Genomic DNA, 12,580 nt, shown 5'->3' on the forward strand with positions numbered 1-12,580 from the left:
TAGTTATAAATACAACGCACAAGTGAACGCGAGTCAGTCAGTAAGTCAGTGTTGTTACAGCTATTGAACAGCTAGTCTTGTGTAGCAGTGAAGCCAGCTTCGAGACCAGAGCGCGACTTGAGTTGTGTCCGTAACTGTGGAGCCTGAAGCCCGGAGTTCGAGTGCAGTGGACCGCAGTTGGGGGACCTGAGTTCGAAGTGCAGCGGATCGTCTCTGAAGGTCTAGGGTTCGAGATTCTGTGAATGCGAGTGACTGAGCTAGAAGAACTAGCCAAGACAAACGAGCTGTGAACTGAGAACTGACAGTTCTGTGTTGTAAATAGTGCTTTGTGAATATTAGTTAAGATTAACAGTTCATTGTTGTTCGTAATAGTCCAAGTAAATTGTCATTGTCGTTTGTGGAGTGCAATAACGAACGCTGTGTTGCTGTACGGAGAGCAAATCAAATTGTTGACGGGAGTGAAATTAAATTGTAGAGAGTGAAGAGTTATTGTTGAGATAATAAAATTACATTGTTGTTCAGTATAAAAATCTACAATATTAATTATTTAATAATTGCTTCATGCAATACGAATTGCAATTAATAATTTAATTTCTCTCTTCCTGAGCACAAGAGCAGTGATCAGCAAATGATGAAGTCTGCACATTATTTAATCCTTAGAAGCCGGAAGACTTATACCACTATAGCACGCAAATGTCTAACTCTTAACCAGGGGTTCGTATACAGTACTTGCATAATCGGGTAAATTCGTGTTGGGTTCGTTAGCTGAGTGGTTTAAGGTGCACAAGATATGTCCGGCCAGCATATCGTGCCTAAAATCGAAGGTTCGTGTCCCGGCCACTGCAGTCAATTGAGCCTGTGGTAAAGGATGGGGAGGGCCCATGTAAAACAATCAGTGTAATGGTATGCACAGAAGCTGACGGGGTTTCAGTTGACTGCAATTGAAATGATTTTGCTCCTTTTTTAAGGAAAAAAAATTATTGTTTTAATCAAGTGCAATGTCCTTAATGTTATAATATAAAATTAAAGAATATCAACGTATTTTATATATAACATGCAATTTATAACATATTATATCACATCATGACCATAATACTACCTGGCCAATATAATGGACGCACGGCTCCTAAGGATTAATGAATAGTACCACTATAGCATCACATAATGTAAGCATTCATATCGGTAATGTACTTCCCTCTGCCTCCTCATCCAGCGCTATTCATCTCGTAAGTAACAAACAATACATGCCTTCCTCACTATTTTCTCAGTTATTTAGTTTTCAGCGAATACTTTGTATATACTTTGCAACACAGTTCTTATACAAATCATTTGAATGTTGTAAGTATGATTAAAACTTTTTTTCCTCTTTTTTTTTTATGTTCATTGAGTTTTAGCACCGGTATAAATTTTAATAGGATAAACTACAATAATAATGACATTAAAAAAAACGAAAATGTAAAAATTTCTGGACAATAGAACATAAAAAACAATATTAAAAACCAGAGAAATTTTTGTTTATTCACATGTGAGAAGTGTTTGTACAAAATTTCAGCTCAATTACATTAAAATTATTATGCAAGGTACTTCTTATACCGATTAGTAATTAACAAGTAATAAATAACTTAAGCCTACTAATGATAATTTCAAAACCAATAAAGCCACTTAGCCTAAATTTGGTACAGCATGAATTAATAAGTATATAAACAGTCCACCGCTGTGGAATAATGGTTAGCATGTCTGACTGTGAAATGAGCAGGCCAAGATACTAACTACATGGTTTATAGAAGAAAATTATACACTTCGTGAGATTATTCATTTCTATCACGAAAGGAAACTCAAATTTTTTTAAGCAACACAACTTAGAAATTTACCGATATTGCAGTAACCAACATTTTCTGACTTTTGAAAATGCATTTGGCCCGAAGTTACTTTGCTGGACAATCAAAATATCCTTCATTATCTCATTCTGTCCTGGTATCTTAACTCCACTGTTTGGAATCATGTCTGCAACTCAAGCACTAGCACGCTGGTCTTCTATCAGGTTGTAGTCCAGGTTCGATCTTTGGCCAGGTTGTGATGGAACTTGTTTTGGATAAAGAAAACTTTGCATAAAGAAAACTTTGCAAAGGGGTTTTCTCAATGTACATCAATTTCCCTCTCATTCCACCAACACTCCTCCTATCCCTCATTTCATCTATCATCTGTAATAGTTAAAAATAGGCTGGGATGAAGTTTTGAGGGTCATACAGGTTTCAGATGGTGATATAGGAAGGACTTGGTATTCCAGGCCCTGGGGCTTATCAGGCTACTCAACTGTAGATGGGACCTGGCTCTATCAGGGCTGAGGCAGAATGGTCCACCTATCAACATCGAATTCAAGATTGCCACCCAGACCACCTATAACACTTGGACAATTGTCGCATATATATGGCGCACAATGGACCAAAGGAAGCCTAACTGCAAGGAACCATTCAGAGTCCACCCCATGGAAAGCCAAACTAACTCCTATGTTCCACTAAACTTAAAATTTACTTTACTGCATTACAATTAACTTACTTTTCTGAGAATCAAGTTTGTTGAGTGTCTTCTCAATTATCTTGTACATATTCTGAATGAGATCACGCTTTTTGCCTAATACTTTGAATAAATTCCACACATACAGAAGTTCCAATCCAGGTAAAACCAGCATCTTCTTCTGAGCAAAGAAACGCTCAGTCTTCTTCACTGCAAACTTCTCCATTGGCAAAGATTTTCCAGCAATTCGTTGCTTCCACTGAGGAGCATCTCTACAAAGAAAAAATGTATTTGTTTACTTACTCAGTTACTTAAAGATACTTATTTAATTATTTAATTTTATTTACCCATTCACTTATTACTCTGATATGAATTTAATCAACCTGTTCGTAAGTTACTAAACTCTTGCTGTCTACGCTGATTTAACAGAACTGAACATGAGAAGTTATTAACATTTGAAAATATGAACACTCACATTAAAATGTATACGGTATTGCAACTTTTCTTTCAACACATACAGTTTTACTAACGTTTCCTATTTATATTATATTGTACCAGTGTGAAAAGTAGTATTCACAATACTAAATATACAATAAGACAATAAATTACAACACGTCAAAGATTACTATATTCAATGTAGAAGTTGTCATACTTGTTAAATTAAAAGACATACACTATCTAACATGTTACTAACAGAACTTACTGTTAATGTACATATCAATCGAAAACAGTGTTTTGAAAATTTACATTACATCAACATTCTGAAATATACATAGAAATACAACAATATTTTACCTTATTGTAATGAAGACTTGCATCTCAAATCATTTCGTTTTGTACGAAATTCAGAAAATATTATCCTGGTGTCTTAAAGTGTAATTTTAAGAAACATCAAAAATAAAATATCCCATAAAAATGCATTATTTTAAGCCAACATTTTATTATGATATATATATTTAAAGTTAATATTTTTTTTCATATAAGACTTGCAATGAAAGGAATGGTGAATGGCAGAAAAGCTCAGGACAAAAAATGTATCAGATGGTAGAAAACATTAAGATAAAAGGATCATATGCAAAGACTAAGATGAAGGTGGAAAATGGGAAAGATTGGATAATGCTGGGTTTGTAGTGAAAGACTTGTCCTTGGGCAGAAAACTATAAATGAATGATAGGGAATATTCAGAATCGATGTCATGACTATTATATTGAAAAATGGTCAAATGATAGTCATCATCATCATCATCAACATCAATGGCACGACAGCCCTTCATGGGCCCTGGCCTTCTTCAGAAGTTTTCGCCATTCCTCCCTATACAATGCCAAACTTCTCCAATTTCTAACACTCAAAGTCTTGATGTCATCCATCACACAGTCTTCCCATCTCAGTCTCAGTCTCCCAACCTTCCTTCTTTCCATCGGAATAAATTTAAAAACTCTCTTCGCAACTCTATCATCTTGCATTCTCACAACATGCCTGGTCCAATCCAATCTTCTTATTTTTATGAATTTAACAATGTCCGGCTCATTATATAATCTGTACAGTTCGAAATTATATATTCTTCTCCATGTTCCGTTTTCTCTAACTGGTCCAAAGATTTGCCTAAGAATCTTTCTTTCAAATGTACATAATAATGTCGCATCTGACTTCGACAATGGCCAAGTCTCAGATGCGTAAGATAGTACAGACCTTATAAGAGTTTTATACATCATAATTTTTGTACTCCTAAATATAATTTGAGATTTCATATGTCTTCTAAGACCATAAAAGCATCTATTGGCAGATAATATTCGTTTTTTTTATTTCAGAACTAACATTATTTTTGTTGTTAATTTCAGAGCCAAGATAGATAAAACTATGGACAGTTTCAAATTTAAAAGAGCCCATTTCCAGGTAAGGGGGTCAATTTATATTAGCTCTCGTGACTGGCATATACTTTGTTTTTTCTTCATTAATTTGTAAATGTATCCTTCTTGCTGCGGTCAAATGATAGTAGCCAGAAAAACTCAAGTACTAAGGCGAAAACATCTAGCTCAAAGCAATGTTTCCACCACCTGTGTCCATGTGGTAAGAAATCTGCATCTGAGATGTAGCCATATAAATTATATGTTCTCACAGCCCATCATCTACCAGTAACTGTACAAATACAAGAACAGGACCTATAAATGTAGCATTATCAAGATTTGAAATTCAACACTCTTAACTTATGTTGGCAACACAGGGTATTCCGGTTCCCTTGTGATATCTAAACAATTCTCCATCATCACCACCACAATTCATTCATTCATTCATTCATTCGAGTGCCTGTGTTTCATTCTGGAGAATCTCTGACGAACTAAGAGATCTATGCTTCTCAGCACTAGAAATATCTATGAACACGCTTATAGAGTTGAAGAGACTAATGGAAATTTAAGGGCCCTGCCACTGTACAAAAAAGAATTCTAACACAAGAAGTGTGATATGACATTTCTGTAACCACATCTAATACTAAATTTTATGCATATTAAAATCTCCAAAATTTTTATGTCTTTCAATACATACACAAAAAACAAAGGAGAAATAAATCTCTATCAGTGATACGTTACATGAAGAGATACTTGCCTCATGAGGCTCTCAATTTCAGTTCGTTCATCCAATGAGAGATCGTCTCCAAGCATAGAAAGCATAGCAGCTTTCTGATAGCTGTAAATTGTCCGTGACCACCGACTCTCATGAAGTAGGCGATCAGCATAGTTGCTTGCTTCTCGCCACTGCTGTTTTACACTGCAGAATCAAACAAGTGCCTTGAGTTTGGAAACAGGTTAACAATAATACTAAAACATCTAATTGGACGTAAATTCTAATAATTAAAGACTTATCAAGAAGTTACCTATTCGTCCAAATCAACTCCCAGAAACAAAGATGATGAAATTGAGGCCACATGTTTTGAGATTGCCAAGACTTTATATACCACTCTATGGAATCATCAATGTTGCCTTTCATGAACTCCAAACGCCCTTTAAAGAAGAGGAACCAAACTCCCTGAGGGTATAGCTGGAAAAATAAATGAACTCATTAGCTCTGAATTGCAATTCCGAAAAAAGAATAATTTTATTATAATGATTGCTGAGCCATTCCTATGCAACTCTCAAAATTTCCTAGAAGCATAATCTTAATTTTCCTCTATGGGTCAACAGAAATGTAAGAGAAAGTACCGGCAGCAAGAAAATGAAGAGGGAAATGTCATATTCCTAAAAAATGTGCAAGTCTACTGAGATATACAAATAATATGATTTTTTACAAGTTTTCGAGAATCATAGCTAAATAAAGAATAATGCAATTGTTCTTTGCATTTCAAATTAAATGCTTAAACAGTAAAATCATTTTCGGTTTATTTGCTTTTCAAGAGGCAAAGCAACTTGTTCCCTAGAACATTAGAATTATACAGGACCATCTTTAAATTTTAAATTACTAAGACTATTAATTGGTACTCAAATCGCCTTACTGGAGTTAGCAGTAGCTATTATTCAATTTTTGTTCATCAGCTTCAGCAAGCCACTATGATCTGGAATGCAGGAACTGCTTCCAAAAATCAAATCCATATTCTTGGTAATGTATTTATGATACAAGTCATACTCAGTGCTGTAGTTGGGCCGGAATGCAGTTCCAGTAAAAATATTATTAGGGTGTCACAGTTCCAGTATAAATAATACAGGAAACGACTGATGAAGCACAACTCTGGGGCTTCTGAAATAGCAGAGTTCCAATATTTTATTTTTTCAACTACAGCACTGGTCATACTATGTTTTCATTAGCAACTGGTTATGTCACTACAACTGACTACAGAGTATCTGTGAAATACTATGACAAACTTCTTTGGCAGGTGGTTCTAGACACAAAGCAATGGAAAACTGTGAGTGTGAGTGTGTGTGAGTGGGGGGAGAGAGAGAGGGGGGAACGAGGTAGGAGAGGGAGGGATAAAGCGAGAGGGAGAGAGATGAGGGGAAGATGGGAGGAGAGGGAAGGGCGGCTAGAGAGAAAGAGAGTAAACAAAAATCATACGGTTTAAGTGCAATGCCCCATTTTACACATGCAATATATATACATTTTGATTATTAATGAAACTGGTGATTTCACTGGGTTAGTTATTTCATACATAGTGTATTGTGTGCTATCTCCTGTCGACAAGATGAATTACACAAATGCAGAAGTGGCAGACATGTGTAATGTTGGTGCAACAAGTCGAATTTATGAAGAACAATTCCATAGCATGAAACATTCAGCATCTCAAAATATTCGTGTTGGCTTGTGTGCTGGAACCAAATATGATAATATAGTATCACCACTGGAACCATGTTGCCATGTTCGTGGTTTTCCAACTAAATCTGTTCTTTTTTCTATATGACATAAAGCTGAAAATGTATGACAGGGCAAAGGCTCATTTCCTACAAAATGTTCGTTGCTACTTTAATAACACTCATTACACGAACTGCAGGCCACATGCAGCTCTCAGAGACATTTATTGTGGCTCTTGAACTAATATTACTTTTACTACAGTACTCTTCCTCTGTGAAATATATTTTTTTAATTTCTGTAATAATGTGCAAATGAATCACTATTTGTTAAAAGGGTGGAAGTCACATTTTTTTCAAAATTAATTTTTTATCGAAATGTGTTTTCTTACTATAGACGCAACAATTGAAGTATAACCCCGAACAACGCTGTATAGAATATTTTCCATTTTTTACAGTAGAGACATAAAACAATACTATCATGAAAATAAACAATAATTTAATTCGTATATCAAGGAAACAGGCACATTATAACACTTTAAGGTTCTGTAGCATGTAAATACCGTAATTACTTTTTACATCTTGATTACACAACTTTTAACACTATATCACTTTGAAAACGTATAACTTGTCTTTTTTGTGTTACATTTTATATTACCTTGTTAACATGTTTCAGCCTGCCATCGGCCATCTTCAGAACTGGTTATTGCTGGTCTTGGCGCCTTTTGTTTGTGTTTCCTGTGGGGGTGTGTTTGTGTAGTGTAATGTGGAGTCAAAGAGTGTGTCTGTTCTGAAATTGAGTTGTGTGTTGAGAATTTCGTTTGGATGTGTTTTGTGTGTCTGTATATTTCGTGTTGTTCTAGTGTGTTTAGATTCTGGCTTTTTGGTTGGATGTGTAGAATTTCCATGTCTGTGTTGATGTCTCTGTAGGTGTGGTTAGCATTTGTGATGTGTTCTGCATATGTGGAAGTGTTTTGTAATTTTGTTATGGCTGTGATGTGTTCTTTGTAAGGTGTTTGAAATGATCTGCCTGTCTGTTCTATGTAGAAGTTGTTGCAGATGTTGCATTTGAGTTTGTATACGCCTGTATGGTTGTATTTGTTTGTTTGTGTGTTGTGTGTTTTTGTAGAGTATTATTTTTCCTGTATGCGATGTTGTAATTTAATTTCTTGAATGAGGTTGCTATTTTGTGTGTGTTTTTTGTTTTCATATGTTAGTGTGATGTATTTTTTTGTGTTCTTGTGTTTATGTTGTATTCTCATGTTTTTTGTGATTATATTTTGTTTTTCTTATTATGTTGTCTCTTATGTTGGGGTTGTTCCGTTTTCTTGTGCTATGTATTTGATTGTGTTTAGCTCTTCTTCGTAGTCATGTTGGTTCATTGGTATGTTGAGTAGTCTGTGTACCATTGCTCGAAATGTAGCTTGCTTGTGTTGTGTTGGGTGGTTGGAACAATGGTACACAAACTACACAATCAGGCGACCGAAAATTTTGTGTACTGCAGTAAGAATAACACTATACAGCGTTGTTACACTCATCTTATTTGGAAGGAGTTTTCCAGGCACCTCTTTGCCTTTCCCGGTTTTGTATGGCTTTCCAGAGGCCCGTAGCTTCTTCCGTTTGATATCATTCTACCGAGACATGTTAATTTTGCGTTTTCTCGACATATTGAGACGGTTTAGATCGCTTGGTGAAACATGCATACTGCCTGCGTCCGTCATCTTGTTTGCTATGCATCATTGTTCCACTGAAGTGGTTGAAATGTCTGACTATTACTGCCACTTGGGGACGGATATTCGACATTCCAGGGTGTGCTATAAATTGATGTTCCATTAAAAACTCAAAATCTTAAAAAAATGTGCTATACAGCGTTGTTCGGGGCCGTACTTCAATTTATGTTAAAAGAACTTTAAAACACCCAGTAAAAATGGTTAAAATACAACATAGCATTTTATAATTTATGTTAAAAGTGCGGATGTCCTTGACAGTTTTTGTCTATCCTGTAAAATTTGCATTTTTTGACTTCCGCCCTTTCAACAAATAGTGATTGAAATGGAGAAAACTTAGGTCACCCTGCATCATTACTGCCAGTGAAGGTTTTCAACAATGACATATTTGTTTTCTTTAAAAAAGGTAGTGTCATGTGTATGTGCTTATTATGTTGTTTATTCAACTGTCCAAAGACAGATAGGAACCTCATACGTGACATCAATAAGGCATCATTCATGAGGGAACTAAGCCACGAAATAATGAGGTACGGTGGCCAGTTTCTTTTCCCCTCCATCGCATACATCGCTGACTAGTGACATATCAATAATCAGACTTCAGATGTATACAAACAATTGTTCTTCCTCTGACATGTCGTCAAGTGAGATGAACTGCCTGAGAATAGATGTACGTATTAGCCAAAACCTCTTATTATATCTTGGACATTAAAATAGCGTGCATTCAAATTTTGATAATGAGTCCAAAACATTCTCAATTAAGGAGAGAAAAACTAAAAATGTTAAAAAATATGCCCGTAATATCTGAACAGAAAGTAATGTATTCCACTGTACATTGAAACGAACTGACAACAAAAGCATCATACTACACAGCAGAAATTAAGCCATTTATAGATGCGGAGATTGTTAAAAAGTGCCTTCTAGCCATATGTGACACTTCATTTTCTAAATTTCCAATTCAAAACAGAGTACAGGTGAAATAAACAACAAATCAACCTACTCATATTAATATGATTTTGCAGAAGGATAGCAGAGTCCGGCCTTGAACTTCAAAATACCAGTAACATGTGTTAGTTCTGTTACTTTATAATGAAATAATAATAATAATAATAATAATAATAATAATAATAATAATAATAATAATAATAATAATAATAATAATAATAACAACAAAAAGGTAAAAGGTAAAGGTAGCCCAGTAACATGCCATGAAGGCACTTGGGGGGCATGGAGGTAGAGCCCCATGCTTTCCATGACCTCGGCACTAGAGTAAGGTGGTGTGGTCGGCACCATGCTCTGACCACCTTTTACACCCAGGAAAGGCCCGATACTCAATTTTATAGGAGGCTGAGTGAACCTCGGGGCCATTCTGAAAGTTTGGCAACGAGAAAAAATCCTGTCACCACCTGGGATCGAACCCTGAGCCTTCCAGTCCGTAGCGAGCTGCTCTACCAACTGAGCTACCCGTAATAATAATAATAATAATTTAAAATCCACGCAATTTGTTAATCTTCAATAACATGAAATGTATTGCGGCTTTCGGCAAATTACTATTTCTCACTTCAGCCTTTCCTCTAATTTCTAGAGAATACCACTGGTTTTGGCATTCACCAGATCTTAATCCTTTGTTGGGACGTTTCAATATTTAATTTATGCTGCCCCAGAAAATGATGTCGAAAAAAATTTGCAAGAGTATTGCTGAAGCATGTTCAACCATTTCTCCAACTCCAGGAATATCTGATTGCATCAACAGTCAAGGTTTGTATTGAAGTAGTTCATCACTGTTCCAACATCTCATCTGCAGCATTCTCAATAAGGTATTAACACTCGTTGCAAGACCCAGTACTCTACAATGCTAAAGTTTAAATATATGTAAACTTGTATATGAAATTGTTTCATAGTTTTTGTGTCCAGAACCACCTCCGAAAGTTAGTCAGTAAACTTCACAAAGACACGGTATATTCTTAATCAATAAAAGTTAATGCTTTATAGCAACTCTAGATAAAATGAAGCTAGAAACCTGAAGTTGATTCTTCAGTATTTCATCACAAAAGACCAAGTCCCCATCAGTATGACTAAGAACATAGACCACAATAAGATGATATCCAAGCAAAGTCATCACACACAAGACTTGACGTATGCTGTGATGCAGTCTGTAGCCAATTTCAAGCTCTTGTAATCCAACTTCCTGAAAAGAGACACAAACCAGATAATTTTTAGTGGACTGTAAATCTTATATAAGTACAGTAACAAATATTCTGCAATAATTATTGTAAATAAGTACCAGTATTCAGTACATAAAACATTATAAAGGTCCTAATGGAAAATACAATATCTGAGAAATGATTATATAATGAAGTGGTTAGTTTTTTTATTTTTAATAACTCCACATGGTAAACACATCTAGGAACTTTGTGAAATTCTACTACACTGTCAGCAAATAATTCCTTTTCTAAAATTTCTAAAATGGCAAAATAAATCAAATAATAGGATAAAATATAATAATGATGAATAGGAGAACTTACTTTTATGCCAGTGACAATTTATTGGTACAGTCTTTTTATGTAGCCTTCTCATTCAGGTACAGAGTTATTTTATATGCTGTAAATCTATGCTATAGGACACCCAACTCTCCTCTCTCCTTTCCCCTTCCCTTCCCTTTCCTTTCCATCCCCTCCCAAAGGAACCATGTAAAAATTGTACCATCCTTGAATTCCACTGCCTGCAGCCTGCATAGAGTTTAGTTATGAAGTAGCTCAGTTAATCAAAATCGTAACTTGCAATAAAAACACTGAATTTACAGAATGACATCATACATAGTACGAACACACATCCTAAGTCAGGTCAGAACCCGCTAAGGTCAAATGGCGGCAAGATAGACAACTACTCGACCACCAAGTGCAAATGAAAAATAATATGTATACTGACTGGTATGACAAGTGATTGTCATTTTACAATGAACATTGACAATATACTACTCTAATACAGCAATAGATATTATAATATGCGCCTGGTAAGTTCAGATCCAAACTTTTACACCAGTCCAATTTTATGTACAGTAGTGGCAAAAATAACCGGACCGACCCTTGTAGCTGATAGCCTTGTTCACTCCAGAGCACAACAGACTGGTAACTAAGACTTTCGTGGTTCGAATCCTGCCTGGGAAGGAAACTTTTTTTTTGTTCCTTATTCAAATTTATTCGCAATACTTTTCGATTGAAGCGATATTTTACTACTTAATTAACTTATTATTCCCAGAACATGAATTTTACCAGCAATCGAAAAATATTGGGAATAAATTTGAATAAGGAACAGAAAAAAGTTTCCTTCCCAGGCAGGATTCAAACCACGAAAGTCTTAGTTACCAGTCTATCATGCTCTGGAGTGAACAAGGCTCTGAAATCAGCTACAAGGGTCGATCTGTTTTTTTTTTGCCACTGATGTACACTCTTAAACTTGCAAGGAATTACAAATGTGATTACTGTTATAATGTTGTGCACCACATTACTCAGAAATATGCGAGTAGACAAATCAATTTGCTTGCAACAACAAGTGATGGATGCACACTGACTGAAGTAAGAACCAGTTATTAGGTGTTTTACTTAATACATATATCTTTCGACAGCAGAAGTTTTGGTGTTCCTTAGAACACAATTATGGGGTGAATTCAACAGTATAGTTTATACAGCGTTTAAAAAGTCTTTGCCTATAATCAACAACTCTAGATATTAATAAGAGAATGTGCTTAGGATAAAAAAAAAAGCAGAATCTTCAATGTCATCAAGGAGCACAAAAGAGGCATATAATTGACTGTGGGTGTATTATGTCTTCTAAGTAATACTATGTTGCCACTTCTTATGAATGACTGTCATGTCAGTCTTGTATGCATTTTGTAAAGGATAAAGTACCGTATTTTTGCGTGTAATGGTTGCATGCATGTATAAGCCACAACACAGAATTCTGAAACAATAATCTGGAAGAAAAAAAATCCATTATGTACTTGCAGTAGGAATAAGACAAAGACAGACGTATTGAGAAATTTGGCAATGGTGTAAACTCCCGAGCTCATGT

General features: G+C 35.4%; 1 protein-coding gene across 3 annotated transcripts in view; it reads right to left on the minus strand.

Moving 5' to 3' along the window:
• The window catches only part of LOC138707819 (tetratricopeptide repeat protein 39B-like), a 68,521-nt gene that overhangs the window by 10,882 nt on the left and 45,059 nt on the right, over positions 1–12,580 (minus strand). For all 3 annotated transcript variants that reach the window (XM_069837764.1, XM_069837765.1, XM_069837766.1), the window contains 4 exons: positions 10,530–10,697; positions 5,384–5,547; positions 5,116–5,277; positions 2,557–2,786 (listed from right to left, as the gene is read on the minus strand). In XM_069837764.1, coding sequence (XP_069693865.1) covers positions 2,557–2,786; positions 5,116–5,277; positions 5,384–5,547; positions 10,530–10,697 — 724 coding nt within the window. The remainder of the gene's footprint in view (positions 1–2,556; positions 2,787–5,115; positions 5,278–5,383; positions 5,548–10,529; positions 10,698–12,580) is intronic.

Source organism: Periplaneta americana, chromosome 10 (assembly GCF_040183065.1).
Source record: "Periplaneta americana isolate PAMFEO1 chromosome 10, P.americana_PAMFEO1_priV1, whole genome shotgun sequence".
In the NCBI taxonomy this organism is placed as follows: Eukaryota; Metazoa; Arthropoda; class Insecta; order Blattodea; family Blattidae; genus Periplaneta; species Periplaneta americana.